Below are 24,581 nucleotides of genomic sequence, written 5' to 3' on the forward strand. Positions count from 1 at the left end.
TGCTGACTCTGTGAAATGCTTCTTGTGCTGTCTCCCAACAGTAGCTTAGTCCTGGTATAGCCTACTGAGCTCACTCACCCATCCTTATCGCTAATGGTACTTGATAATATTGAACATAAGGATCTGTAGCTTATGCCAAAGACAATTTCATAAGCATCACAGCTTCCATAGTATTAGATACGAATTAGGCTACAGGTTCTGATCCTCTCTGCAAGGCACAAAGGAACATTTCTCAAGTGATCAGGGTGGTGATGTGATTCAGAAAGCTATATTAGCTAAATTGTTAAGGATTTAACAACAGGGTTTGCTCATTTTCCATTACTCACTGGAAACTGAACATATTCTTTTTTTTCCCCTCTACAATGAGGACCTCTCTCCACAGCCTTGAAAAACATTGACCACTTGTTCCTCTTGGCCATGCAAATGTCTATACAACCGTGGTTTACCAGCATAAAATGGTAATAAATGGAAATGCAGCCACTCAGGAACCTTGTCCATGTGCTTGTGTCTCATAGTGAGCTGTATTTTTACCTTATTTTCTTGGAAATACCTGGCTGATGCCACGGTAAATGTTGTCACAAGCATATGGCTGAAAGAAACCAGGTAGCTTATCGTTCCTGCTGAGCAAATACAAGCAGCATAGATAAACTGCACTGCACAGCCAGAGTGCACAGATACCAGACTAATGGGTTACATACGTGGTATTCAGAGGTCAAGCCAATGACTTTCACTCGAGACACCCCAGTCGCGCTGACTCTCATTCAATTAAGCAGACTGACCAAGATAATAACCCTGCCAGCTGGTCTTTGTAAGCGTCAGTAATCCATAAAGTCTAGTACTGTGGTGCTTTTCTTCACATCTCTGTCCTACTTCATCAGGTCACCCTGCCTGTCCACTTTTAAACAAAACAGATCGGGCAAAGTCCTGTTATGTAATATGCAGAATATGGCTTCTTAGGTGTTTTTTGAAATGTGGCCTTGTCTAGTTGATACAGAGCAGGTGACACTATCAAGATAAATAATGTTATCACCAAAAAGGGAATAAATAAAAACTCATTATTACCCACATAGTTTACAAAGTATTGTAAAATATAATGATATTTAATTACAGAAACATTTTTTTTTTAAAAAGTACTGAATATCTGTATATCATTTCATACTCTGTTGTCCTGCATCTTGGTGCAGCAGAACCTAAACTACGCTTATTCAAGCCAGAGCATAGTGTCCAATAATGTCAAATCAGCCTAAATTAAAACTGCATGCAACGCCTCTTACTTCAGCCAGTTTTCCAAGGTATTCATTATTGCAAAGCAATTTTCTTCCACTGTGTATTTGAGTCCCTCATACATCATGGGAAGCAGTGTTATTATATGGCAGAGGTAGTAGTTTTCTCCCCAAGATGACAGTTTGCTTTCCTGCAGGGGCTTTGCTGAGTTTCAAGAATGAACCGGGCTCAGTTGTACAGTAGATGATAAAGAGCCAGCATGCCATAGCGTCTTCATTTTGTTATATGCCATCCGTCTCATAATAAAGTTGAAAAATTGGCTTTTCCAGCAGATAGATTTCCTTTGTATTTTGCCTAAACATCAGTATGGGAACAGATGTGTGGTCATGTTCTTACATGTTTTTTATCTTCCTGCCACCCACATAGGGGCCCTTTTTTATCTTTAGTCCTTTGCATTTGTTTTGAATGTTTTTCATGACAAACCTTGCTTGAATGTTGCTCGTGATGAGCTGTTCAACCTCAACCAATCCTTTTTCAGGCTGCTGCTTTCTCCATATACCTGTAATATATGAGTATCTGATGGCTAAGTTCCCCCATTGTTTCAGCCATATTGCTCCATCATTTCAGGCTAGTCATTTAACAAAACTGGCGCCATCGTCCCTTCACACGTTGACAAAGTAGGTTAGCTTGATCACAGACTTCTTATGGCTTCTAAAAATAAGAAGGGATTAATTGTTAAAGGTCAGATCTGACATGATTCTTACCTGACTGTCTCTTCTGCAGCGATTGGCTCCCTCCCAGGGGAGATGATGTGAAATTAAAACCTGCCTCTGAGAGTGGAGCCTGGGCGTCAGTACCATCGGGCGAGGAAGCTTCTGATCTCATTTCACATGATCAGCACTAAAGTGGGACAATATGATTAGCAAGACAATGGTTTGAATTTATAGGCTTGCAGTGGTACCAGGTTTGTGATGATCTCAAGGGGAAGCATCTGCTGGTTGTCTATGGCAAATTGGCCTGGATGTGTGACCACAACAACCAACAAATAAAATCTGAATAGTCCATTCCTTTGTCAAGAACAGCTTCAGTTTTTCGGATTTGCTGATTTAATTCACAACTGTTCCGTCAGTGATGCAGTGCTAGGCTTGGATTTTCCCCTTTTCAGGCACGAAACTTCTCATTTAAAAAAAAAAAACATGATATTTTTGTTTCATCTGTCTGCAAAACTGTTTTTCCAGCAGTCTTTTGCATTGACCACATGATCTTTAGAAAACTGCAGGCAGGCATTGGTTTTGTTACTGGCAGTTTTTACAGAAGTTTCCTTCTTACAGCCCAGACCTTTTCCACTCAGATACTGCATTGCTTTATTGCTGCATTACCATGTCATTAAGCAACCCTGCAGGATATATACAGTATCTGTCTGTTTCTTTAATGTGATGTTTTAGGTTATATTTATTGCAGAAATATTAAAATTCTAGAGAGATCACACACTTTAAGGGTCTAATCTTAGGTCATGTCTTGGATTTGCTTCTGGTTTTCTCTGTGTCCCTTAGATACGTTTAAATACATAAAATAGAACAAGGGTAATCTTCTAACCAGAGCTGTTGGTTTTTACAACCCTTCTTTTTCCCCACCCTCAGTCTGGTGTCCTCAGCCCCTTCTCCCGCCCCCAGATACTACTAAAACATTTCCAGATGTGCCAAGAAAAGAGCTCCCTGCGCAGTAGCTTACTAATAGATTTCATACTCTCAAGCTAAAGGTCATTTCCTCAGATTGTTGCTTTAACAATTGTCTCCCATGTCTCCCTAGACAACAATCAGACATATGAACCAGTGGCTTTACAGGACAAGGCAGGAAGCACATACAAACATTCTCCACATGATTGGAAATTGAAGGCTGCTGTCAATGAGCCGGTACCTACAGTAATTGGGATAGTGTGAGACTAGCGAATATTGCAGGACAGTGGGTAGCGTCATAATCGCATCTGGCACTGGCATATGCATCTGTCTCGGTCCCTCTCTGGCAGCTGGATGGCTGCCCAGAATAGTGCTGCGCTGCGCGGTTTTCTATTGGTTGCGCTGTTCCTCGGTGCGTGGCTCTACAGGGTAGACTGGACCCTGGGGCTTTTTTCTTTTTTTTTTCTATTTGTTCTCAGACTCCACACTCATGTCCAGTGTCTCAAAGCACAGAGACTTTTGCCATTCACTGATTTGCATGCAACATGTTAAAAAAGCCACTGGGGTTTTAGTGTCCCCATGCAAAGGCACACAGCGGTGACCGGGGTACTTAGTCTCAAGTGGCTTCTGGATAACCTCACAACTGATTATTAGCCATGTACACTTAGGTAGCACCCCTGTGAGGGCAGTATCCATTTAAATTCAGACTGGCATGGGTAAACAAACGCTGTTAACCACTTAACACCTAAATTCAAATTATGTTAAAAAAAAAAAACATTCAAAAGTAGGGAAAAGACGGGCATAAAATCAAATGCAATTAAATATTAAATAAATTCATAGCAAATAAATAATATTAAATAAATACATAAATAATAGTAAATAAAATAGATTAATCAGATAAATAGAAGAAAATAAACAAACCAGAAGCAGCTTGTAGCAAATTTGAGATAATAGGCATCAACTAAACTAACTGTCTGTTTTCTTTTTCCTGTCCTTCCCCTCCTTTTCAGATCACCGACAGAAAGTGCCTTGTGAGAAAACATCCGTACTTGAAGATCACTGAGTGTTTCTGAAGAGCTCCAGATTTTTCCATCTGAAGTCGTGACAGGACAGCTCCCCTGACTGGTGGTTTGTCCTTAACCTGTGATCTGTTTGAAGAAACTTTGAGTTAAAAGGCAACGCTGCTGCACTGCTGGCCGAGGTGCCAAAATTTAAAGAGAGTATATACTGAAGACTTCACACATTAGAAAGCCTCAAACTCTTGTGTTGTCCTAAACTGTGCCATTGTACCTCAAAATAGGATTAATTTTGCTCCCTATCCTTCATCCCTGCAAAGACATCGACACTCATAAAGAGGACATTTTGAGGACATTGGTACAACCAGTATAGGTTGTCCCCAGGCATGCGCCCTCTGCGTTGTCAGAGGTCTGCACCTGAGACTTATTGACTGATGAACAAGCTGTTTGACTGACAAACCCCACAACATTGCCGTTCGTGTATTTCCATGCTCAGGTCACAGAGACTTTGCCAGTCCATTACCTCGACTTCTCTGTCTGCAAGGGCAGACCTCATCCACTGACCTGAAGCAGACTATTTATAACTACATGTTTCAGCAGTTTTAGCTGTTGTGTTTTATTTTATTTTATTTTTCATTTCATTTCCCGTAACGCTCTGAAACACCTCAGAGGATCGCCTCCGTAAAGCAAGCGGCCCCCTCTCGTCCCTAGCTCTACAGCCATTGCTCTTGACATGGCTCTAAACATAGCCTCGATACGGGACACAAAATGGCTGACCCTGGAAGTGTGCCGGCAGTTTCAGAGAGGTACTTGTTCACGCAGTGATGAAGAATGCAAATTTGCCCACCCACCCAAAAGCTGCCAGGTGGAAAATGGGAGGGTGATCGCCTGCTTTGACTCATTAAAGGTAAGGACTTCTGTATATGTGTAGTTAATAAGTGTAGAATGATTTTTCTTGTAGATTATTTTTATCATTTATTGGTATGAATGCCTCGCTTACAGAAATCTAAGTCTCTTCCACAAGCTCATATCACAACAGATGATGTAAAACAAACATAAAACCTGAATTATACCTCTGCAGCAGCACTATAACATCTGATGTCAAACGTTAGAGTTTTATGATTCCCAATGGTCGGTGGGTGTAGGTTATCTGCTCAAATTAGCATGTGTGTCAGGTCTCTGTGCTGCAGTTAGCAGACCAGCGTGACCTATGATGCTAAAGGCCAGAGAGGGCCGTTGTAATGTTCACAGTAACCACAAATGTGTGTGTGTGTGTGTGTGTGAGTTTATACGGTAAGTTCTTCTAACGTTACCATGCCTTGTCCAATCGTCAGTACTTCTAGGCGAACATCTGATCGCCTTGAGTCGTTCCAGAGCTTCTATTCTTGGATGCATGTCAGGTGTTATGGATACAACCAGCAAACATACAGTCTGAACCTGTTTTGCAGCAGTTCGGTCTCACAGATTCAAGAAGAGATGTAGGCCTTGCATGTTGCAAGATGTTCTCCAACTCGAACACCCCCTCTTTATCAGAGCTTATCTGTGGTTTACGCAAAGGAATAACGTCTTAAATCATCTTGGCAACAGTCGTTTAACGTCCCAATTTTTTAACAGGGTCAGTTCACACTAGTCCCTACATGCTGCATGTGTGAGTAACCTACTATTTTTCAAACTGTATTGGGGGGGGGGGGGGGGACAGATGTGACAATGATAAATATCCAAAGAAACTAGAACAGAGCAGCAAAAAAATGAAGAGTTGGTCTTTTTTAACAATAAGCTGTAGCAGCATTTTATATATATAGTAATGTATTATAAGGAGACAGAGTTGAGGGACTAGATTCACACTTTCTTAGCCCTTAAAACTCTGCTTGATCCCTGACATCCCTCAGAGGACGTTTTTCAGGCATTTATATCCCAAACAGGAAATTTATAATCCATCTGCCAAATGTAGTGTTAATGCTGAGGCTCTCCGTGGTAAATCCGCAATGAGTGATCCATGATATCATCTTTTTTTATCATTGTTATTTTCATAATACATAATTCGTATCATTAAGATTGTAAACTTTCCACAAATCAGATTAAATTGACGGTAATGTCCAATCAAGAGCAGCCAAAGATCAACATGTGACCAGGAAGACTCCTGTTGGTCTTGTCTAAAAATAACAAAGTTAATGCTCCACTATGGCTGGAATACAGTAAAGAAGACATTTTTTGTGCACTGTGGTGGCAAAAAGTTGGAGTTGGTTTTGTGAGGGTAGCAGGTAAATAGCATAAGTAACTGTAAATAGCAGAAACACCTGGAGGAAAATTGTGGTAAAACATGGCTTGGAGTTTTAAGGGTTAACTCTTAATGTGGACAGAATTGAACTGTAGATGCAGCAAAGCCTGCCTTACAAAAACTGTTGCAAGCTGCTCATGTTCAGTTATTTATCTGACACTGTAAATACAAACTGTTTTTACGTGGCTACCAGCTGCCTTCTTGGCTAAGACTTCATCCTAGTGAGGCCCACTCAAGTTATTGAGCCTTGAGTGGCGTCCTTTCTCAGCTGCCAGAGTTTGTGAACTGCTATGCCGTTAGAGTTTAATGAGCAAACCGCTGACCCTAATCAGGACTGATTTGTTGTTGCAACAAGCAGGAGAAGACCTTCTGCAAATGCTATGATGCCTTGATGACTCCGAGAACCAAGTACTCGACTTCATTCAAGAGCTTTTTTTTTTTTTTCTTTTAGATTTTTAGTTAAATTTCCTGTCCAGAAACTGACTTGAGGCAGTTCCCTGGCAACTCATACATCATCTGTACCTTCATTTATTGGATAAAGAAGAAATCTTTGCATGAAATGATGCGTCAGAGGATTCTGCTATTTGCTAGAGGAACCACAAAGGAGGGGTCCTGTCTTGAGGATCCTCCCTCATGATTGCACAAGAGCCTTTATATTATTACTTCTGTCATTAGTGGCAGTCATGATGATTAAATCAAACAGTCTATATGCTCGCTCCATTCTTTAACATGTCTCTATTTAAAGATACTCAACCATAGCAGCCAGAAAGATAATTTTTCTGCTTTGACACTAGTTTAGAGAATAGGAAAAGAACACCTGTGTTATCACTCTCTGTGTCAACACAACATCTTTCTCAGCAACAATGAAAGGGTGTAATCATCCTGATGTTGGCCATAGACACTTCAATCAGGCCTTCGTTTGATTGGCTGGCTGGTTGGCCTGGTTTGTGTGAAGCAGACACTTTAAAAGGGATATTTCATCTTAGCTGCAGTAGTCAGAGTCAGAGTGCTCCTATTTTGTAGAATCAGGAGCTTTACGCATGGATAAAAGCTAAAAGCTACTCAGAGTATTACAAACACCCCCACTAAAATTCAAGGTGAAACGGGCACAAGTCAAGTGAAGATGTGGTGACAGGAAATTCATGCTTCCATTACAGATCAGGTGTCCATAGGGGACACCGGGCTCAAATTTTACATCCCCACAATCTGTATTCTGCATCATCAGTAGCTATTGGCCCTAACTTCAGTTACATGACTACGCATAAAGCTAGTTCTAAGAAATACCGTAGGAGGGGATTTGACAGTATCAATACCTTTATTATTCTTCATTCAAAGTGAAGGGCATATGCTATTTCTTTATTTCCCATCCAAAATTAAAAACCCGTGAACTCTTCTTCTTGATGTCACAAGGTTCCATTTAGCTAGAAAATGCACACTGCATGTAAAGTAAGATGGTTTTTAGATAAAGCTAATCAGATTTTGTTGTTTTGATCAGTGTCAGGTGTTTATTGGCAGCCATCATACTCTCTTTTTAGGCCTAAAACTATTGCTATGTACGTTGGGGTGATGTAGAGGTTTCTGCATTGATCTATTTGGATCAGGACTAAATTTAGCAGATGGGATTAATATGTCACAAGAAGGTTACACAGGTTTTTAATATTGCTATTGCTTCTGTCCTTTTTTCCTCAGATTTTTTTTATATTACGCCCTAGAAAACTATAAAGACAGAAATATTTGTGATATTTGCTAAACTTGACTGGTCGGCTGTTTGTGATATAATTAATTGATGTCCTTTTAGGTTGCCTCAGGATACCCATGAGCTAAAAACTTTACTTATTTTATGTTTAGGAAGACAAAGATTTTCTCATTTGTTTATTATCCTCGTCTTCCTCAAAGGAGTATACAGGATTCTCTGTACTTTTAACTCCAACTCACCCCCCTCTTCACCCACAGAGTTGTTCCTCGTGACAGCTAAGAGAATGAGCACTTTATTATACGTTAGGAAATGTTTTTCGCTCCACGGCGGGCTTATTTTCACCCCATTACACCGTATCATCTTCGTGGGTCTTGTCTGATAGGGTTACCATGCTAAGGTTGTGTACTGCCAGGTGTAACTTAGCCAGTGATCATAGTTTTAATAAATTTTTGAAACGTAACACTGAAGAGAAAGGGGACTACTAGATGTAGCTCTGTTGTTAGTCAGCAGTTTGCAAGCAAGTCTGTGGGATTTTGACTGTATAGGTTGTTGTTTTCAGGCTCTCAAGTGATCATAAATACTCCCATATTGCTTCATCTCAAACTCAGCATTGCTAGAGTCGAATAATTACTCAACAGCGGGGTTTGTTTTGAATATATGCAGCACAGATAAGCCGCATAATCAACCCATAACAAGATATTATGTAAATGATTGATATTTTGTCACTTTGTATTTGTCTTTTTCAATGCAGCTTTAAAATGGTGTAATTACTTTTAAAGCATAGTGGAGTGGGGCGTTTCAGAAAGCTGCTTTTATATCTAGTGGCAAGAGGATATAAATGGCTTGCATATTTTTGCTGTGTATGAATTATATTTAAGAAGATGAATCAATTATTGCTCTTGTGTAGACATCCATTTTTACCCATGAATCCTGGAGGACAGCCCAGCCGAATCTACGTCTCTCACAGACAGCGAAGTCATGAGATTATAGGCTGAGACAGTTGGATCTCAATGATAGGGAGAGGTGTTGTTAGCTTTGAAGCAGCCAAGCTTTAGTTTGGAGTAGAGGAAGCTGGTTTTGCATTTTCCGTTACTGTGTTTTGCATGGTCCAAATTATTTTGAGGAACCATCCCTGCTGGATTTGCTCTTTCATAAAGCTCATAGCACCCTGACACTCAGCATTTCTACTGTGTAGCGTCCTGGTGATTATTTTTGTCCCCTGCTCTACAGTTTGGAGCTTTAGAAATAGTCACCCTATGCTACAGTTGTCACTTCTCTAAATACAGCAAGCCACTTCTTCTCTATTCAGCTTGCTAGCCATGACTTTGCCATACATTTGAGCCGTTTGAATTAGGAATATGACATGCAAATCAAACGCTTTCAGACAGATGTGCTGGCCGCCAGACACAAAATGGCATTCAAATGTCTCATAAAAATGTAAATTTTGTTAGCCGGCATTAGAAGACCTCCCTATGTATTGGCTGTTGTTAATCAAACAAAAAGCCATAAGGTTATTTTTGGCAGCCATTTCCTTTTAGCTCTATGATACTTGTTGCAGTGTGACCATGGAAACCATGACAGAGTGGTGGCTGTGGATAGACTGGAGGTGGGGGCTGCAGGAAATAAATGAGAATACCTACCTTAATGGAGTAAATGCAATCACGCTGGTCATGTGATGATGTCACATTGGCTGTCCTGCAGACATAAGCCTTTTGTTGATGGTTATCTCTCTGCTTTTTCATTTTATTCCAGCTCTGACTACGATGTCGGGATTATGTTTTTTCTTTTTAATGCACAAAATGTCCAAATCTTATTTTTGATTGCCTATAATACACATTTTTGTGATATAAAAGATGAGAAAAAGGCAAAGAAGGTGCCTGTTCTTTGTATTATTAACCTTATTATTAAACTTATTATTAAGTAATGCATAATTACATAGAAAATAAAATATAATTACAAATATAAAATATTCTATCCAACCATCAGCTATACCTCTGTGTCCGATGAAGGGTTGCAGGGCATATAAAATAATTACTTAAAATATATTGTATTCATTTTATAAAAACTAAATAAATGCTACAACTGGAAAAATATAAATAAGTTAAATATTAAATTAAAATTAATAACAATAATTAATAATTTTAAAAAATAATTTAAAATCATGTATCTATAATATCAAATGAATAAATAAAATGTTTTAATTAGATAAAAAATAATTTTAAAAAAAGTCAGAGGTGGTTTGTAGCAAATTTGCAATGGTGGGTTTTGAAAAAAAAAGATTGCACCCAAATACTTTTTCAGAATTTTTCCTTCCAAAACAAACTTTACACCGCAGATCTGACACCTGATAAAACACCCTGTGTTTAGATTTTCAGCTCCTGCTTTTCTTCTACCGGTCACATGTTACCAGGTGACTGCCACACCTGACTGAGCTTCCATAGGCTGAGGGGTGGGGGGATAGTCTGCTGCACCTTCGCACGATCATGTTTCCTCCAGTTGTTGGTTCTCAGAAAGAAAGTGGTGAAGCAGGACAAACAATAGAAGCACTTTCAGGTGTGTGGAGTGTTTTCTCATTTGTATCACAAGCACGGCGTAGCCCCCCTGGGGGAGAAGCGCCCTGGTTTCTCTAACGTAGTAAGAGCATCTTAATCCAGAGTCAGCTTCAAAAAGAGCATATTGAAAGTGGTTTTTTATGAAGTGTGGGGTAGCTGAAAGGAGTAAATAAAGACTCTAGGGAGCTTAGAATCAAGGGAAGATGTTAATAAGTGATTTAAGCACTGAAGGGAGAGAAATAAATGTGGTATAAGGAGTTTAAGGTTTGTTTTTTTGTTGTCTGCAAGTGATAGTTTTGACATAGCAGAGATGCAGATATTTTCATACAGAATATTAAAGACGGTTATTAAGACTCACAAGGAACAAACTGAGAAATTTAACATAGATCTGCACCAACGAGAGCTTTTTTAAGTTTAAAGATTCATCTGGCTTAACTGTAAGTGCCCCGCTCTGAGTCTGAGCTTATTGCATTTGCGTTTTTTTGGATCTTTGGGATGCTCCAGTGAACATGAACTTCATGCCGACGGCCTCAGCTCCCTTCTCTTCTCTTGTTTTAAAAGATGGGCTTGGCTACATTCCTCAGCGTAATCCTCTCGAACTGGGCCACACCCTGGGCAGAGCAAACACGTGGGCGGGTGCAGTGGTAGCTAGTGTACCTCACACACACCCCACACACACACACAATGAGGCACTGACTTGGGCCTAATGTGAGGCTGCAGTAGATACGGCATGCTTTGATGAGCCCCTCTGAGACCCCAACTGCTGCCGTTCCTTAAACAGTCCACATGCATGCACACTCAGTTTCTTGCCTGTGCAAACCATGCCAAGTTTAATTTTATCCCCATGATTTCACCCCATAGAAGAGTTTCAAAGACAAGAAAAAATAAAGAGATGGAAGCCATATCGGTGCTACACGCAGTACAGACTGTAAATGTTTGATGCCAAAAGAATAAAGAAAGGAAAAAAAAAAGAAGAATCACTTGCATTTGTGGAAATGAATATCTTTTACTTCCTATTATTAGACCAACATGCCAAGATGATTTGTAATAGATGCACTTGAGTCATGTAAAAAAGGTGTTTCACATCTCAGACTTTCTCCTTCCATTGTGTGCTAATACTGTATTCACTTATCTATGTTTACTCTCCATTCAAACCTATTTTTTATCCACATTTTTCCTGTTTTGAAGCATAATTCTCATTTTGACTAGTTTAATTGGACTGCCACCGATAGAAAAAGTAGACACATGAGCTGTTTCTAATTTAAGAACCAGATGTGTGAAATTGCACATCAGTTTCTTTATCATTGCACTGCAGTTTTTTTCTTGGTTGTCCTCCAGTAGATGAAGTGTGGTGGGCCATTTCCCTTTTTTTCTTTTTTTTAATGTCAGCAGCCAATCTAAAAATAAAGCACAAAGCTTGGCAATAGTTGTTTACATTTAATAGTGGTGATTGCAGTTTTGTGTCTAAAACAAAAATAGAAAAGCAGCACTATTAACCCCTTAATCCCTACATTTATTTACAATTATATAAAAACAAAATAAATACAGGAAAAAATAAGGGAAAAAGAAAAAGTCGAGATTTAAAAAATACAGATGTGAATAAAGGGGAATAATACATAAATCATATAAAGATAAATACACAGAAATAAAATAAATAATAAATGAATAATGTAAAAAAAAATGATAAATAATAATAAATAAAAAAAAAGTTGTTTGTTACAAATTTGTGACTATAGGGGTTAAACTTAAAGTCAAACTATACTCATGGGTTTATTTGTTAAATTGTAGTTTGAAGTTATTGCTTTCATAGAATTAAAATTAATTAAGTATTTCTTTATATTTAGGCTTTAATCCATGACTTGAACTCTCTACAGCAGTCCTATACCATCTCCATTCCCCTCTGCTAATGTGCAGCTTTTATTATGCCCTGTAATGGAGTTTTTTTTTACCTGAACTCCCATTTTTCTTCTCTCTGAAACTTAAATGTATAGCACTACTGTTGTTCCGTGTCAGATTGAATAGTAGGTGTTTCTCAACCTATGAGCTGCCTGCAGCATGATGGAGCGACCAAGCACTGAAAATCTGTCCATCTGCTGTACCAGTGTCTCACCTGGTCTAAGTCCACCCACTACCTCTGAGTCATCCTCCGTTTCCATCGCTCTCTGCTGCCCACAGTGCTGATAAAGTACTCCACTCTGCATGTTTTTCTTTCCTTTTCTTTTTCTCTCTGTATAAAACTGCATCTCAAATCAGTGCTGCAGAATCCATGCCATCCTCACATTTGAGAATTTTAAAGCCAGCTAGACTCAAACTCCCTTACCTCTGCAGTAGTAGCTGCTGTTGTGAGCACCTCTGCGGTAAAGCTAAAGGCAGATCTATGGCAAAGTCAGGCTTGCTGTGCTTTGACCTTTAGCATTGGTCTCATCAATTATTGATGCGTAGTTTGATCATCAGTCAAAGACTGACTCAGGTTGTGTGAGCGAAGCATTTATTTGCCTGATTCTTTCGGTAGAATCTCACATTTTAAAATGTATATAATGTTTGGAAAATCAGGAGCTGCAACCAGTCAGTGATGCCAGCTGATGGTGTTTAACATGACACATTTTAAATATTCAAATACATCTTCATCAGGATCATGTTGACTCTTTTCCTCAGACTTCTTTGCTTCTCTAATTGTTAAAAAGTGGACAGACTAGCAAAGACAAAGCTACCCAGCTACCCAGACATATATAGCTACACACTTACACACACCTGGGGAGCGGCAAACAGTTAAACAGACAGGCCCAGCTGTGTCCCATGAGCCAGCCTTTATAATGAGACAGAGATCTTCTTAATTGGCTTCATCTAATGAGGCAACAGAAATACAATCTTGAGGGGCCCTACAGTAGAATGGCTTTCCTGCACTTTCTTTGTCAAACAGACAGCTGTAAAATCAGGCCTACCATGACATCCCAGTCCCCTGTGAGGAAATGTCATTGGTGAGGTTGACAAAATATATTTGCACCTTTAATAAATTCTCCCATTAGCCCGTTTAAGACACGTTTACTTGGTGCCAGGTTTGGATTGAGCCTTAAGTCTTCCATTTAAACTGCGCTTGCAGTGATTGGTATAAATTTGCTCTCTAAAAAGCAAATGGACACTGTAGTTTTCCCAGGTTGAACTTCTCTTTGCTAAAAGGTGTCTGTCTCATATCCTTGACAAAGCTTGACAAGTGGCAGTGACTTGGTACTGAGTTAAATGGAGCTGCCTCTTTCTAACCTCTTTTATACATCAGAGGTTAATGTTTGACATCTGGGAATGTGCTGACGTCATTTTTGGATGCTATTCAGTGCCGATAAACATGTACAGCACCCGATACTGTTGCCCCGTCCAAGCTAGAGGTATTATTTGCGGCACAGTCTCCCCCCCCCCCCCAACCTCACAGGGTGGCCTATAATGTAAAGGTCAACTTCAGGCCATTACAACATGATCCAGGACGGGGAGGGGGTGCATGCAAAGTTCATGGACGAAAATGAGATGGCCAATTTCGCACCCAGCAGATGCCTGCACTAGTGACCCACTGTGACAGGTGGGAGACACTAATTGGCAGTGTGCACCATCACAGAGGGCTGAACTCATGGTGGGTGAGGAAATGAAGGCAACAGTGGTGGGCAGAGATTGGTGCCACAAGTCACTCTAGCATTCATAGATTTTACAGTCGTTGCTTAATCCTGTTCTGTTTGCATTCCAAGATTGACTCTCTTTTTCTTTTTAGCTAAACAACTAAAAGATTACCTTGAAGAAAACAGAAAAAAACAGTGTGGTGATGATGTGGGTGAACAGCTTGATCGATATTTTTTACCTTCATCTGAAATTTAAAGATAAAACCCCTCCATGCAGCTCAAACACTGAGTCACGCCTCTGGTTTATGGATCTCAATTCTTTGACCAAGGGGGCCTATTATTTTACCCATGCATACGCTCTCATTCAGCTCTCTGTTCTTCGATCTTATGAGAACTGTTTTCATCATCTCCACGTGGGATTTGATGCGATTCAGCCCACAGGAGTTTGCAGAGGCCTCGGAGGCCTCATCACAACAACCAACAAACAACACTCCAATCCACGTGGTACTGGATTTTATTCCCCTTTGGTGGGACACACCAAACTGAAATTGCCCAACCATTTATGCAATTATGGTTTCCAGTAACTATTCCTGTCTAGTCTAGTTTTTCATTTAAGGAGGAGGCACTTAGAAAGAGTGATCTTTATTCATATTTACATGATTAACCCTTGTGACTCGCTTCAGTTTACCATCATTTTGGGACATTATAGGACAAAAAAGTCCTCACCCAAAAACTAGTATAAAAACATTACAGATAAATATTTTTTCCCACTTTATGTCCTTCAAATTGCTCATTCAGTCGTAATCAAAACTTCCAAAATATGTAATTATTCAAATTGTTGTAACCCTAAGTGTTAGATTTATGATTTACTACCCTTTTGGGTCATTGGTGGATAAAAAAGTCCTCTCCCAGTATATTTTATTTAACATCGTCCTCATCAAAACTACCAAATATGTAATTGTTGAAATTATTTTAACCCTTTAAATGTCAATAATTACAAAATGTCACTTGACAAAACACATGAAAAAAAAAAATACATAAAGTGAGGTATTTTCCTTAAAATACATGTTTGGGAGCTAAGGTTTTTATTTTATTTTATTTTATTTTTATCATTCTTAAATGTGCTAAAAATAACAACATTGATTTTTATCTTTAAAATAAACCCCCAGCCCCTCAAACATGTATTACATTAAAAAAAAAACTTATTTATCTAATAAAAACAGTGACATCATGTGATCAAATTGACATTTTAAGGGTTAAAATTATTTGACTAATTACATATTTGGTACTTGTGATTACAAGTTGAGCAAAACAAAAGTGGAAAAGACTATTGATCCAATGTTTTTATAGCAGAGGGGATAATGCAAACAAAAGAGGAAAATACATGAAAGGACAAAAAAGTCCCAAATGGCAAGGGTTAACTATGAGACAAATTATCTCTACACAGGAGTCCTAACTTAAATCTTAACCTGATTGCAAATTCTCACTGTGGTAACTGGACTCTCCACAGCCTCTGCAGTTTGAATAACTTTTTTTTTTTGTCTGCAACCAAAGCTTTAATCTCAGAATTGGAGCGTAAGCAGCCATGCAACATTTCTGCCCCTATCTGCTGAGTGTGTTAGAAAGAGGCTTTGATGAATAGATCTGCTCTCTCCCTTCCATCTCATTATCCTCTTTTATCTGTTGTATGGATTTACACAACTCCTCAACACGCTCTGACATGCTGTCGATAGCGTCAGCAGGGAGTGAAATTTAGCCCAGGCTTCTTAGTTTTTACTTATTTATTAATTTCTCGGATTGTTTGCCCATTTTCTCTCATTAGTGTGGCTAGTAGTTTTGTGGAGCAGTTTTTGTTCTGATCGCGAACAAAGAAATATAAAATGAGGAAATTAGAGTAAGGTCTTTCTGCTGTTTCCTCTTGGGGCCGTGACACAGTTCATTCTGGGCCATCAACATCATGTAACCTATTTCTGTTAAATCTTTCACTGCTGTGACTAGTTGAAGTTGCCCATTAGCTGTAGGACACCTGTCTTATCAGTGTAGCGCTGACAAGATCCATCTTCTTAGCATTTTGAAATGTTAGCTTGTTGAAAGCAGGTTAATGCCTCTGTCTGTTAGCTGTGACTCACCCCTAAACTGACAGATATAGGAATGTCATTGCTGAACCTTTCTTTAGTTTGTGTGCAGTTGTAAAGGTGTGTCTGCTGCTTCTCTTCAAACATGCTGCAAGTGAGTGAGCACATGTTTGCTTTTTATACCTGTACAGTACCTGTCGGCTTCAACCTGGTGCAAATGTGCTGCATTGATACCTGTGTGTGTGCACAGATTAAATGAGCTCTGGAGGGTGGGTTTCATGTCTCAGCAGGTCACAGATGATCAGATTAACTGGAGCAGGGCTCCAGCCTCAAGCAGGATTAGCAGCAGGGGCCAGGGCTTTGCAGGCGCCTCACAATGGTGACGTTGCAGCCGCGCTCTGAACATTGCCTCCTCAAAAGACAGTTAAGACAATGACACTCATACCCAGCAGGGGTAATTACCTTAGCCACCATCTGAATTTTGCTGGCTTTGCCTTTATCTTCCTACAAAAAAAGATTATTTAACTTTTTTATTTGTTCATTTATTTGAAAATGACACATTTGCACATTAATGGACATAAGCTAGCTACACAGTTAGCCTAGCAGATAATTTACATCTATTGTCCCTTGATATGTCACAGACAAAACCAGTCGCAGAAAACTCTCGTTTTTCCAGTGATTTTAGTTTGACATATTCCTTCATTTCCTGTCAGATTTTTAGGACCTTTTTGTACCACGACTCTACAGGTTTATGTGCATTTACAGGAATGACCAGTTTGGGAAACAGTAGCCAATATGAGAGTAAATCATGGCATGCAGGAACATTCTGACTGCACCAACAGTCAGTGGTGGTCCACTTTGTTTGAAGTTAAATTTGATTGTGTTTTTGTAATATGTTATCCTATAGATACATAATGTCTACTACAGTGGACACCTATTTAAAGGCTGTTTTGTAGCATATGCATTGGTGTGCATGATGTTTGCAAATTTGCCACTTCATTGGACATTCGTGAGTCATCCAACATACTGACACTCGCTGAAGAACAAATAAATATTAAGATTTACTGAGCCAGTTGTGGATTTAAGATATCACTGATATGAGCATGTGAGCAGCTTCCTGAGGGTTTGTCGTAGGTGTAAAAGTTACAGCATGTACGTGGAAAATTATATTTGTCCTAGAATATAACCTTGCAGGACTCCTACTGGATATTTCAGGTGATTTGACACTGTTGACCCCAACACACTGTCATCTGTCAGTTAAGTAAGATTTCATCCATGTTATGGCTTTTTCAGAAAAATGCACCAACACAGTTACAACTGTCAAGAAAGGATTTGTTTTTTACTTAAAAGTAAGCTAAAAGCCAACTTGGTGGACGTGTAAACCAAACAATGATAAACAGGGGTGTTATTTTTAATCAGATGTTCAATTAGGAGTTTAGAAACCCACCTTTCAATTATTTTAGAAACTGGTAGGATTCTAATCTATCTGTAGGTGTTTATAATTGTTTTTTTTCTCTTATAAAAACTGCTTGGTATAAATCCTTTAACTAATGTGACAGATGAGTTTAACGTTGATCCACAATGTCGACAGCTCTGAATGTTGCCTGTTGCCTGCAGGCATTTCGCATACACTAGCCCTGAAAATCTCATTTACTCTTCTTCTTTTTGTTTCTCATGCAGCTGTGTTATATTGTGGCCTTTATATACAGTCTAAAACAAACTGTTTTAATATTTCCTAGAACTGCTTGACCTACAGTCACAAGCTCAGAGTGCTAGCGATGTATGATGATAACACAAGCATGTGATTTTCAGCTGATGCTGCCATTCTGGGATGTTGCCACACAGACTTGCAGAGAAACAATGTGATCAAAGCCAGATGAAACTTTAAAACAGAGTGTGAGGAAAACAAGATAAATGGACACTTTCTTTTGCTCAAGACACTTGATCAGCAGCCATTATTACACGCCTCAGATGGAGGTTGGAGTGTTTACTTTTGTGCCCTGTGTGTGAAAGATTCATGATATCCAGGCGTCCCAGGACAAACAAGCTCTAACAGAACAACATACTTTATTACATCGCAAGCCTGCTCTCCTTTCTCTGTGTGTACATCTTCCAAGCCTTCTCCTCCTTTCTATCCGTGGGTAATCTCAGGCATGTCAGCAGCACTACCACTCCTTCATCTGTGGGATTACAGCTCCTGAAACAAAAGCACTTAATTACTGCTGAGGCAACACAGTCTTATGTGTGTCTGCTGTGTGTGTGTTTCTGTCTTAAAGATAAAAACGAAAGAAAGAAAGAAGGTAGAATATTTCCCAACTTGCTTGTTTGTATTCACTACTATTATTTTTAATTTTCATGTTGTTTAATAGGTAGGCAAATGTACCTGTTTACAATATAATCAGGGCTGAGAAGGGAGTGTGGAGCCAGGCTTTTACTACAGTTTTACATTTAAATGACCCACTGTTCAACACTGATCCTTGATCTCCATTACCAGCATAAATGTAACCAAAAAGCTTTTGGCTATCATTTCAAAATGGATTTTTAGTGTTTCCTGCGGTCCTGTAGCCTCATCGCTTCAAACAGACCCATTAGCTCAAACCGATCCATTAGAGCCCAAAAAACAAAACAAGATCCTTAAGAGGAAGCATTCTCTGTCTGTAAGGATAAAGAAAACCCCTGTCCATGTGCATCCAGCGCCTCACTACTTAACCAGGCGCTGGGATCACTGGGTCTACTTCTTTTCGGTCTTCTGAGCACTAGAGTGCTGGTATTTCATAGCTGGGGGTTTTCTTCAAAGTGACTTCCTCATGAACTGTTAAGAGGTCGAACCATAACCAGCTGTTAGCATCCCAGACAAAAGACTCTTGGAGTAAACTGAGAAAGGGGAGGAAGAAATAAAACGACTCACATTTTAATGATGGCCTGGAAAAATCTAATGCAAAGAGCACTTAATGGACAAATTTAGACTGATTGAAAAAGAAAATATGATTTGCTTAGAAACCTACTTTTAGGATTTGCTACATGCCAAAAACGGGTTTTATTTGGATATTTACAGCCACAAATAATGATGACAATAATAATTGAAATGCAAACATCTTTAAATAGAACAATGAACACAAAAAAACAGCCTATAAAAAAACAGGAAAAAAATGGTAAAATACAGTAAGTTATTAAGTATTGTAAAATATAAGCATATTTAATTACAGAAACATTTAAAAACAGGAAGTACTAGCTATCTATACATCATTTCATACACTACATCTTGGTGCAGCAGAAGCCATACAAGACTTATTCAGGCCAGAGCAAAGTGTCCAATAAAGTCAAAGCAGCCTAAATTACAACTGCATGCACCACTCTCACTTCAATTTTACAGTGTAACATTAACAGCATTACCAGCTGGACAGATGAGTTGCAGAGACATGCCACTCAACTTAAATGAAAAGAAATATGTGAGAATATTACGAGGGAGAAGATGAAATTGTGAGCGCTTTCTCAGCTCCTTTCTGCGCTGGTCAGTCCAGTTACAAGAGGCTTTTTGGCCATGCTGCAAGTGGATTACACATATCACAGGTTTCATGTCAGAAGAATTTGTGTCAGTTTCTCACAGAGGCCCTCCTTTTTCATGCTGTGAAGCATGAAAGGATAAACTGGAAGAAGAACGCTCAAGCCACCCAAAAACCAGACACTTAAGTACATATTTAAGCCCTAGAAAGAAGGTCTACAAGAGATACCTCTGTGTTTACTTAGATGCCTCTTTTAGGGAATAATAAGCATGTTGTGTATTCTCTGTGCATCTTTTGCTCACCAGAATCAGTGTGATCTGTGTTATATTTGACTAGCCACGCTATTAGTCACACTCTCATCTCTCTAACCAAAAGATGCTGCTGCTTCTTGGTCTTGGTGTTGCAATCACTTAGCCATGGCCTGCTTTTTGCTGATCCTTCTCCATTATCCTCCTCTGTGATTGTTCTTTCCGGATTGCTGTCTGCCAATACTGGCGGTCACACTCCAATCGATCAAGCCTCTGAGCGCTGAACTAGCAAGAGAAAGTGATCACGAGGACTAAGATATGTAAATCCTGCCCAGCTTTACAAGAGAAAATGGGAGCTTAATGTAGAATTGCTTGCACACACACACACGTACTGTATATCTGATCACTAGCCAGTGCATCAATATTGTTTCTCAGACTGAAATGTTAAAGACAGAAAAGATAGCAAGAGCTCATGTCATGTATATTCATTTTGAATCAGCACTAGGACACTAGTCTTCCCATTGAGGGCAACTGGAAGCATAGTGGTGTACTATAACTGTGTTTTCCAGGACATTTACAGCCTATAGGCAGCCACTCTCTGTCTCCAGCAGACCTCAGGATAGAGCGCCTATTGAGAGCAAAATGCAAATGTTACAGTGGTGAACGGAGGGGCCCACAACTGAAGCGCTATTCTTTGGAGCGGGTGGAAGACTGGCCCTCTGTGTCTGTGCCACCCACAGACACACAGCAGTCATCACTCTGAGCATTCAGTTGGGCTGATGAAGGAGGAGAGGGGGGCTCATGGAAAGGGCTTCAAACCACTGCTGAAGATGCCAGGGTTAAAGCCCAGTTAGGGATGAGACATTTGGACCAGTGCTTCTTGTGAATTTATTTATTATCTCTAATGTCTGTCAGCTTTTGCAGTTTTATCGCCCCACATTTCATAAGATGCAGCTGGGTAGTTTTTCTGTAATCTCACTGACAAAAAGGCAGACAGAGAAACAAACAGCTCTGTAAATGCTCCCCGTCTCGTCTCTCGCTTTGGTGGAGCAATTAATCTAATATTGGCAGTGAATCAGGTACTCCTGGGGCACAACTGACTCATAAGGTAGTCGTTTTCTGTCTGTACCTGCTGATCATTAGGAAAATATTCTTCCTTCAAATGACATCTGTTGATTGTTGAAAATGCACGCAAAGCAGAGGCTGAATGGATCACTGAAAACAGAAATACAGCAAAGAAGTGGGTCGCTGACAGTTCAGAATGGTGTGTTTTTATCTTTACAGCATCACAATGTGATTAACCTCAATGCTGTAAAAGTTATGTTGTGTTCTGGCAAGGAAAGTCTTGCATCCTTGTCAGAAATCTGTCAATGTTTGCCTCGTATGTTTTTGTTTTTTTCTCTTCATCTTTTCATGATTAAGGTGTGTCAGACAGACAGTATCCTAACTTGTTATGAAGTACATCAGTTCTTGATATTTATAAATCTGACGATACTTTTTGATTAAGCTAGGTGAGGTTCAGACACATTAGATACATTTTAAATTTTACAGTAACCCTTAAAATTAATTTAACCCTTTAAAATTGCAAGCCACTTTAGGTCCACCTTTTTTTTTTTATGTAAAATTGCATGTAGAAGCTCAACAGTCAAAATTCAGACGAGGGCTGGGAGATATTTCCCTGGACAGCCTCAGTTGTCAAATTATGGGGCTAAAATGATGTAAAATGAATATATCAATAGATATAGCACCATAAAGGCCAACCAACAATCAAAACAGAATTTATCACTAACAGTACTTTGTAGAAATAACACACAGTACAACAATAACCACGGTTTCTCATCTGCATATCATTTTCTCAAGTCTTGGGATTCAGGAGAAAAAGATATTGGCGTTGCTACTTTTGCTATCCTACTATTTACACTTGTTGATCTTTGGCTGCTTTTGGTTGGATATTATTGTCAATTTAAGCTCTCTGATTGGTTGAAAGTTTGACAGGAAGTGGCTTCACCATCATTTCTGGGTACAAATAGAGGTGTCTTAGCAACATAGTAGCGATAGCAATCTCTTTTTTTGTTACAAAATGTGATAAATAATCATGTTATCATGGATTATTCATTGTGGATTTACCATACAGAGTTAATAAAAATAAGCTGTGGATCACAATTTACCCCACAGGGTTACACACCATCATTCCTGAGACACAAAGCGAGCAAAATAAGCAGGCTCAGGGGCATCAGTGAGTTTTAAATGTTAAATGGTTTGTGTAATTAACGGATTCAAAAATTTTACAATTATATGAATTTGGAAACTTTTTTTTTTTTATGATTTTAGGGAATGTTCCTGGAGTGTCTGATTTAAATTTAAAGCTTTAGCATGAGTTGCATATCATAAAATAACAGATAGTGTATCTTTGATCTCTCCCTCATTGAAGTATGTTTTCTCTGCAGTGCAAGGATGGGATTATCCCGTAACCATGGAAGCTCTGAATGTATTCCAAAGCATGGATCGTACAATAAGAAATGGTCATGTGAGCCACCATGGTGAAAGGTGTAATTTCTCTGTAGGAGTGACCGACACGTGAACCACAGAGGTGCCACAGTGCTTCAGTGATCCTTTTCTGAGAGAGCTGCTCGAAGGCAGTGAGAGCGATGAATGAATTTTTGCTCCGAGTGGGTGACTTAGACACAAGGCATGGTGCGCTTGCTGTGCGTGGGCGTTTGTGTATTTGTGTATACCACCCTCACAAAAGCATAAAGGTTTAAAACCAGACGATGACACGGTGTTGTCATCTGTCATGCATGCTGCTTTCTAGCACCGTCATCATTGTCACTAGGAATCGTGAACCATAAGCACTGCACGTTTTCTATGTGATGCAGTGCTGCCTTTCCACTAAACTTACCTCATCTTAAGTGCTTTTAAATCTGAAGTGTGGTCTCTCAAACTGCAGCTCAGACCATTCAGTCACAATCAAATGAGCACTTTCCAGTTTTATTGCCGCTGCTTTTACATTGTAATAGCTTTATTCTACCTTGCTTGACATGATAAGAGACATAATTTGACTGATGAGTTTGATGAATGCATCAGTTTGGACTGAATATGGAGTTATGTACATATTTAGTCATTGTTAATACCTGGAAGTCTTTTACAGTATATATTAGGGCTGGGCGATAAATCGAATTTTCCATTTCTGGAGATTTATTTTTATGAAAATCTGGATTTTTTTTCCATAATTAGCAGCAGATTTAGCCCTCCCTCCACAGCAGAACAGTGTTTGTCTGACAGATTTTCAGTGAAGTGACCCTTCACTCATGCCTGGGATTTAGCTGTGCGTATAACTGCAGTGAGAAATGCTGCTCTCTACGAGATGCAGAAGTCAACTTTAGCCTACAAACTCTAGTTAAGAGACAACCTTCATTAGGGGAATTATTCCTGCAGTGGATCCTGTATGATAAGGATCCAGATGGAAAGAGATCACGGATGCATTGTGTCGCATATTTCTATGTAAGATATGAAGTCGTTTATATGGTGGAAAAGCTATGACATTATATGCTTTATAAACTAATAAATGTTTTTAATAAGTTTATTTAGGTTTTGTAAAAGAAAAGAAATAAAATGGTTATAAATAAAAAAAGAGATTTTATTTTTAGGCCACATCGCCCAGCCCTAGTATATACTTGGATTACATCACCCTATAAATTAATTCTGAATGTAGCTGCTAAATCAACTTGTTTAACCAAACCCCTAAAATATTTGCTTTTGTTGAACAATTTTTATAGCCAATACATAAAATTTTCAGTTAAACATTTCATGAAAACGCAAAGGAAAGATAGATAGGTTTGTAAATAAATGAAAAATGTTACTAAAATTGTAGGAAAGTCCAATTTCTTTACAAAGATTGTGGCCTTCATGAAAATCTGCATATCTTAGATTTGTTCTTAGGTAAAAACAAATCCCACAAACACTCAGGAATCCGAAGAGTTACGGAGTTACGAAGATTTGAGGGCTCATATGTGTTGTCTTCTGTTGTTCAAAACATTAAAATAGAATAAATAAATAACTTTTGGTAATTTAAAGAAGCATTATTGGCATTTTAAAATGTATAGATAGATATTGCAGATCAATGCTAGGCATTATAATTTCCCTCAGGGGAAAATTAAACAATTTTTCATTAATTTAATTAATATAAGAGCAAGTCACACTCAAGACAAGATTTAATTCCATTTCTGGTCAAACGTACACCATCAGTGCAGTAGACTGCAGACACACCAGATCCATTCCTCCACCGCATAAATGTCCAAGTAACCTGCAACTTCCAGGTCCACCTGCTGAATGCGGTCTTTATAATTCAAATTTATACAACAATGCCTTTTTATTTTAAGTATTACTTTTATCAGGAGATGGTGGTTACCTCCGGTCAGCTGGTTAATAACACCACTGATCAGACTCGTTTTATTTAATCAGATTCACCACCTGCTCCAATTCGTGCCCCACATCTTAAATTTAGACACAGCAGACAGTGATTTGCTGAACAAACTGTAGAAGATACAGTATGAAAGAGAGATGAAAATAATCTACGGTGCACCACTTTCCTCTTTAGCCAGGAGGGTGTGTGTTGTGATGCATTCATGAGACCAGACTGCAGGCTGCTGTCCAAGTTCGGGAGTTATTAATAACCGGTTTGTACATAAAGCTGCTTTTCCATGATTACAGT

The 24,581-nt window shown here is 39.1% G+C and overlaps 1 protein-coding gene across 15 annotated transcripts in view; it reads left to right on the plus strand.

The window, feature by feature from the left end:
* The window catches only part of mbnl2 (muscleblind-like splicing regulator 2), a 53,742-nt gene that overhangs the window by 4,933 nt on the left and 24,228 nt on the right, over positions 1-24,581 (plus strand). For all 15 annotated transcript variants that reach the window (XM_041979354.1, XM_041979360.1, XM_041979356.1 and 12 more), the window contains exon 2: positions 3,911-4,823. In XM_041979354.1, the coding sequence (XP_041835288.1) occupies positions 4,650-4,823 (174 nt within the window). In that variant the 5' untranslated portion in view covers positions 3,911-4,649. The remainder of the gene's footprint in view (positions 1-3,910; positions 4,824-24,581) is intronic.

Source organism: Melanotaenia boesemani, chromosome 24 (genome assembly GCF_017639745.1).
Source record: "Melanotaenia boesemani isolate fMelBoe1 chromosome 24, fMelBoe1.pri, whole genome shotgun sequence".
In the NCBI taxonomy this organism is placed as follows: domain Eukaryota; kingdom Metazoa; phylum Chordata; class Actinopteri; order Atheriniformes; family Melanotaeniidae; genus Melanotaenia; species Melanotaenia boesemani.